The 7,259-nt window shown below is 46.7% G+C and overlaps 1 protein-coding gene across 2 annotated transcripts in view; it reads right to left on the bottom strand.

The window, feature by feature from the left end:
* Nucleotides 1-300: 300 nt before the first annotated feature.
* The window catches only part of ADCK5 (aarF domain containing kinase 5), a 276,003-nt gene continuing 269,044 nt past the window's right edge, over nt 301-7,259 (bottom strand). For both annotated transcript variants that reach the window (XM_078686440.1, XM_078686441.1), the window contains one exon: nt 301-626. In XM_078686440.1, coding sequence (XP_078542566.1) covers nt 521-626 — 106 coding nt within the window. In that variant the 3' untranslated portion in view covers nt 301-520. The remainder of the gene's footprint in view (nt 627-7,259) is intronic.

Here is a 7,259-nt window from a genome sequence, read left to right as displayed (position 1 = left end):
CCTTGCTCCTCCATATGTATTCATTATACCCTCTTCTCCTTGATTGAATAGCTCTTCCTCTGGGATGGAAGAACAAACAAATAGTGCTACTTAAAAAAGGGAGAGATTTAGCCTGACCAGTGCTTCTTTCCAATATCGTTTTAGAGACTGCCACAAATACCATGTGTCAAGATGTCCTGGTCTATCGTAATACTCCATTACATCCCAATGATCACGTCCTCTCTTCTTGATAATCATTCTAACCTTTTTCCATTCCACACATTCACTGCTGCTCAAGTACAAAAATAAATTGCTACAAGGTTAGAAGGCAAGAAATGGCTTAATTGTTGTAATACAATAAACCCTTTTATTGTCCAGCATGAAAGCCAAACTCCACTATGCTGGCTTCCAAGTGGAGGATATACAACTTGGAACTTTAACAGTGTGAGGTCAGAGAACCCCTCAAGTCCTTTTTTTTTTTTTAGCCCAGGCGCAAGTTCAGCGAGATTCTGGGAACCCCTTTGTCTCCGCCGACTTTCAGCTACGAGTGCAGGTATTCCTGGATCTGGTCACTGTGGACGACTAAACCAGAGTAAGCCAGAAGTTGAAGAAGCGTGGCAGTCATCTTCATGGTGAGGATCTCCAACCTAGGAGAAAAATAGGGTTATTTAAATAGAGGCACCAAAGAAGTTAGAGGTCAAGAACAAGTACTGCTGAGCACTGAGTGGGCATGTTATGGACTAGTAGAGTAGACAAAGATCTTGAACACAGATGGAGCTGCTGAGTACGGACAAAGCTACAATGAAAGAGCTGAGGTTAGACATTGGGAGCGCAGACAGAGCGAATGTCCAGGCTTAGAAGAACAGGCAAAGCTGAGGTCAGGGCTCAGGAGCAGTGAGAGAGCTGAGGTTGGGTTAGAGCTGTGTCACGTTGATGTAGCAGCAGGGCTGAGAGGAGTAGACTGATCAGAAGTCAGGGCTGAGGAGCATTGACTAAGAGAGGCCAGCAAGACAAATATAGATATGAATTGTAGTGACGGTATTCAGAACAGGCCTCCAGAGGTTGATGATGGCATCAGGGCAGAAATGAGAGGCTTTTAACAATCATGGTGGATTCAAGGTTTCAGAGCAGTGGGATATCCCAGAGGGCAAGAACAGCATATGTACAGGTTTTTGTGAACCAAGTCCTTAAGTAAATGTGGTAGAGTGGCTGATTTGGTTTGTCCAAGCACAACTAGTAAAGTGTAATTGGTGACGACAAAGGAATACCAGATTAAAGTACCAGTAATGATACAGCACAGTTCTCCTTCAGCACAGCCCTGGTGGTCCCTGACAATCAGACTAGTTTAAACTGCACAGCACTGAGAATACGCAATTCCACCCCAACAGCTGCTTCTCTGAATTCTACAGCTCACACCTCAACCTGTTTATCTTTTGGGGATCATCAATTCTAAAACTGATTCTTACTTCTACAAACAACTCACCTGGTTGATAAATAAGGGCACAGAGGTGGTCCTTGTAGGGATCACATAGAACGTTTTTAGGTAGGATAGTATATAGTATCTTGTAGGACAGACTCAAACAACTAAACTGAAACATACAGGTCATGCATAAGTATCTCCCTACATAAGTGCTGCCATGCACCTACCTAGCCCATTATCAAACACTTGTTGCATAGTACTGGAGCAAGAAGAGATTAACCCAGTCTTACAGCAAGTGTGAAGTGAGTTGGGTTTGGCTTGATTTCCAAATTTCTTTATTAGCATTTTGCAATAATGAAAAAATACAGAACAAAACTCACCAGGTCGAGACCAGTAACAATAATAGAAAACATACTTGGAAGCACAGGGTCTCCCCAACTCACAGAGGATCTCAAAAATAAATAATCAATATAAGCCGTATGGTGTGGGAAGGGAGGAGGGGGAGGTAGGCCTGCGTATACGTGTGAAATTTGAAGGCTCACATCTATAAACAGAATGTCAGGGGAGGGACCCACCATTTACTCTCTCAGCCATATCATCCTAGGTCCCTGTCACAAAGCTCCAACAATATTATTCGGGAGAGGGAAGGGGGGGTTTAGCTACTCAACCATGCCAGAGCACTTATGGGCCTGTCACCACCATCTGGTAAGGGGGGGCACCATCGCAGCCACATGGAACCCCGGGCGGATTCATCTTCCCCTTCCACTCTTTCCTCCATGCACATCTTTTTGAACCTACATTCTTCAGCCACCGCCCATTCCGACAGATTGGTTCTCCATTTGTCCGGCATTGGAGTGCTGAACGTGCCAAATGAATAGTCATACTATGCCTGGGAAGCACTAGCCCAGCTGGGCAAACCTATATCCTACTTTCCTCCCCTCCCCAGGGAGCAGCAAGAGGCCCAGCAGACAATGCCGGATCGTGAGTTTAGCCCTGACTCCTGTTATCGGGTTCATCTCTCGCTGCTCCCCTGCCCAGAAGGCTCTTTATTCGCAGCATCGCAAAGTTACATGAATGAAATCAGCTGGGGTCACGTTGCATCGTGCACAGCCTGTCGCCGTGCTGGAAAAATCCTATGTAGCCACTGTGGCATCAGGTAAGCCCTATGGCGGTAATAGAACAGTGCCAGCTTGCACCTGTTCTCTAGCGTGCTTCCATTCTCCATCTGTGAGTGAGACATGGAGGTCTCCATTCCAGTTGTCAAGAGTGGACGTTAGGTCCACCTATCTATCCCCCTTGAGGTAAGCGTTCAACCGGGAAAAAGACCCCTGCTGGAACCCGGATCCAGCATCACAGTCAGGACCTGGGAATTACTGGGTTCCTCTGGGAAACCCGTCCATATCTCACAAGTGGTAGGGGACACACTTGCGTATTGTAGGAATTGCCCCGGTCCTACTCCAAAAAGCACCCTTGCTTGCGTCACAAAAAAGCCTTTCAAAAACAGGTCTCCCGCCTCCAGCCACCCACTACAAGGCATACATGGAGGCGTGAATATGCAGGTAGGGTTGCACCCACCAAATGGGAAGAAGTTCACGTACAGCACGCATTTCAATACACATGAACGCTTTTTCCTATGACTGTGCACCCTGGGTCACTATGAAGGGAGTGCTTACCTGCACCCTACAACCCCCATAAGATGTTTCGGGAGGTTTTCCTCAGACACCAGTACCTCCAGGAGTTTCATCTCCCAAACAGGGCCATCCTCGCACCACAGCGCTGCATACCGGAGGAGTGCAGCTTCAAGGTACACCTGAGATCCAGGAGCCCCAATCCCCCCGTCTGCTCGGTCCAGTTTTAGGACCTCCAGCCACCCACACTAAGAACAACAGCCCATTGAGCTGCCCGAATAGGGAGTTCGGCAGGATGCAAAACGAGTTTTGCATAGTGTATAGACACCTGGGCAGTAATACCATTTGCTAATTGCCACTCTGCCCATGACAGACAGTGGCAGGGTGTTCCAAAATGTTACGGAGGCAGTGAGAACGTCCACCAGCGGGCCCATATTTAACTTGTACTGCAGTTGTTGGTCATGCGTTATCTGTATCCCAAAAAAGCGGAACTGCACAGTCTCCCAGGGCAGCCCCACCTCCAGAAGGCAAGCCGCCTCTTGGCAAGACAAGAACGGCAGGGGAAAGAGCACCGCCTTATGCCTGCTGACGTGCAGGTCCAACACCCTCGTAAAGTCAGCTATAAGGTGCAGGAGGCGTGACACCGACTTTTCCAGGTCGGTCACATATAGAAGGGTATCGTCCGCGTACATCGACACTATACGAGTCATGTCCTCCACTCTTATTACCCAGTTCTTGAGCTCACTCCATAAGTACACCTCGAATTGCTCCATGGCCAGTGCAAAGAGAAGTGGGGACAGTGGGTATCCCTGCCTCGTTCCTCTGTCTATGCTAAACACTTCAGATACCACCTGTCTAGTACATACCCTTGCCCTGGGTTCCGTGTACAGGAGGCACACCGAGGACAAGTACCCTGGATCCAACTCCATCCTCTACAGCACTTGCCACGGATATTCCCAGGAGAGAGTAGCAAATGCTTTCTCAATGTCCAGGGCAACCAATGCTGTCTATTCCACCACATCCTGGGTGGAATGTATTACATGAGAAAGCCACAGTAAGTTCACATGGGTGCACCTCCTTGGCATAAATCCACACTGGTCATTATGCACCAAGTGTGTGACTACATGACCCAGATGCATTGCAAGAGCTTTCGCGAGCCACAGATGTCCACATTAAGCAGGAATAATGGTTGGTATGACCTAGGGTCCCTCTGGTTTTTACCAGGCTTAAGAAGCATTATTATCAAAGCTTCTCGCGTGTGGATTTTTAGGGTACCGCTTGATTTTGCCTCCTAGTGAGTTTCCAGGAACCTAGGGAGTAAAAAAGCGGAGTATATCTGGTAATATTCTACTGGGAGGCAGTCTGGTCCTGGGCACTTCCCATGAGGCATGTCTTACAGGGCCTCCTGTAATTCACCCAGTCTTATCTCGCCTAGGCTTTCCTTTTGGTCCACCAATAGTCAGAAGATCGCAGCCCCATTCAAGAATGCCCCAAGCCATTACCGCATCTCTCAAAGGGGCCTCATACACCTCTGTCAATGTTTCACATATTTACAACAATTATCGTGTGTAGGGAGAGAACTGTGTGCAGTCTCTATTGTTGCAGTCCTTATTTTATTTAGTCAAGTGCATTTTTCACATAGTGCATGGAATACTGTTTTTCCTCTTTACTGATTTAGGCCACACTCAGAAAAAGAAATTCACAGTAAATGGGGGTGGGAGTGTGTCATTTAACATTGCATCCAGATAAGTGTCTTGCCTAAGCCTCAGTTCCATTCTCAACCCGAGTTAAACCCAAACAGGTAAGGAAAATGCTACTTACCAGTATGCATCTGTTCTTGGCATGTAGGGCTGCTGACATTCATATCTTAGCATAGATCGCCGCCTAGTGTTGGGTCCGGATGTTTGCACCTTGTTGTCTTGGAAGAGTCTTCGAAGTATCTCGAGATAGGAGACTCCTCCCCTGGACTACAGTGCGCATGGGCATCTTCTCCATCTTCAGATTGTTTTTCGCCATTGTGGCAAAGATGGAGTATAGGAAAGTAAGAGATGACCATGTAAATGTATGTAAAAAAGATAACCCTGCAGCTGTGACAGGCACCGGGGAGGAGAGTGGGCGATAAGAATGTCAGCAGCCCTACATGCCAAGAACAGATGCATACTGGTAAGTAACATTTTCCGTTCGAGGCATGTGGGCTGCTGAATTCATATCTTAGTATAGACTGCATAGCAGTTTCTCCTCTAGCGGTGGTTGCCTGTATCAGCTGCAGTGGTTTGAAAAAGAGTTTTAAGGACAGCCTGGCCTACAGCAGCTTGTTGCTTAGCTTGCACGTCAATACAGTAGTGTTTAGTGAAAGTGTGTATGGTAGACCTTGTAGCTGCCCTACATATGTCTTCTAAGGGAATATTTCCTAGAAAAACCATGGATGCCCCCATTTTGCACGTTGAGTGGGCTTTTGGGGGAACTGTTAAAGTGCGCTTTGCCTTTTGATAGCATATTTGAATGCATTTAACCGCATGCGTGCGGAATTCCGCTCGTACACTGAGATATTCTAAAGCGCATGTTACGTGACGAGCTGGGCTCGTCATCAGCGTAGCAGGAGGCTACCTCATGACGAGCCCAGCTCGTCATCAGCGTGGAAGGGGTTAACTATCCATCTGGCTATTTCTGTCTTGGAAATGGGATTACCCTTATGTTGTGGCGAAAAAGCAACAAATAGTTGCTTTGTCTTTCTGAATGATTTTGTTCTGTCAACGTAATATAGCAGAGCTCTTTTAATGTCTAGTGTGTGTAGAGCTCTTTCAGCCACGGACTGCGGGTTTTGGAAGAAAACTGGCAATTCTACGGACTGATTGATGTGGAAAGTGGAGATAACTTTTGGCATAAATTTGGGTTTTGTACGAAGCACTACCTTGTTGTGGTGTATTTGCATGAATGGTTGCTGAATGGTCAGCGCCTGTAGCTCACTCACTCACCTGAGGGAGGTAATGGCAATTAAAAATGCCACCTTCCATGTTAATAACTGTAGTTCACATGAATGAAGTGGTTCGAAGGGGGGTCCCATGGGTCTGGTAAGCACTACGTTTAAGTTCCAGACTGGAGAAAGTGGATGCTTTGGAGGGATACATTTTTTAAGTCCTTCCATAAAAGCTTTGATAGGTGGTATTCTGAATAGGTACACATGTTGTCTGTTTTGAAGATATGCTGCTATAGCAGCAAGGTGCAGCCTTATGGATGAGTATGCTAGGTCACATCTTTGAAGATGTAGCAGTTAACAGATTAGGTTTTGGAGGGAGGCATCTAATAGATTGATTTGGTTATTATTATAATAAATTACAAATCTTTTCCATTTAGCTGCGTAGCATGCTCTGGTAGTGGGACGCCTTGCTTCCTTGATAATGTTCATGCAGTCTGGAGGCAAGTTAAGATATCCGAACTCTAAGACCTCAGGAGCCAGATCGCTAGGTTCATCTGATTGGGATCTGGGTGCCTGATTTCTCCATGGTTCTGTGTTAGCAATTGTGACGAAAGCTGCAGTCTTTGATGAGGAACTACTGAGAGTTCTAGGAGCGTCTTGTACCATGGCTGCCTTGCCCATGTGGGAGCAACCAGGATCATTGTGAGTGACTGTTGCCGTAGTTTGCATGCCACTAATGGAATCAGTGGGGTTGGTGGAAAAGCGTACGCAAATCTGCCTGACCAGTTCATCCATATCGCATTGCCTTGTGACAACGGGTGTGGGAACCTGGCGGCAAAGGACGGGCATTTTGAGTTTTCGTTTGTGGCAAACAGATCTATGTCTGGATGTCCCCACTTTTGAAAGAACGGTTGGAGAACTTGAGGATGAATCTCCCATTCGTGTATTTGTTGACTGTGTCGGCTTAGTAGATCTGCTATCTGATTGTCTATTCCTGGGAGGTGTTCTGCCAGGAGGTAAATGTTTTGTGGAATGGCCCACTTCCATATGGTCTGTGCTAGGTGAGATAGCTGCAGAGAGTGTGTCCCTCCTTGTTTTTGGATGTTGTACATGGCTGTCATGTTGTCCGTCCGGATTAACACAGCCTTGTTGCATAAGTATTTCTGAAAGGCTTTCATTGCTAGAAACACTGCTAGTAACTCTAAGTGGTTTATATGTAGTGTCTTTTGCTTGGCTGTCCAGAGACCTTGGCCTATGTATTGAAGGAGATGGGCTCCCCAACCTGTCAGTGATGCGTCCGCTGTTAATACTACCT

The sequence above is a fragment of the Lissotriton helveticus genome, chromosome 4_1, assembly GCF_964261635.1.
Source record: "Lissotriton helveticus chromosome 4_1, aLisHel1.1, whole genome shotgun sequence".
NCBI lineage: Eukaryota > Metazoa > Chordata > Amphibia > Caudata > Salamandridae > Lissotriton > Lissotriton helveticus.
Note: the sequence above shows the minus strand (reverse complement) of the source record. Positions and strands in the feature narration are given on the sequence as shown.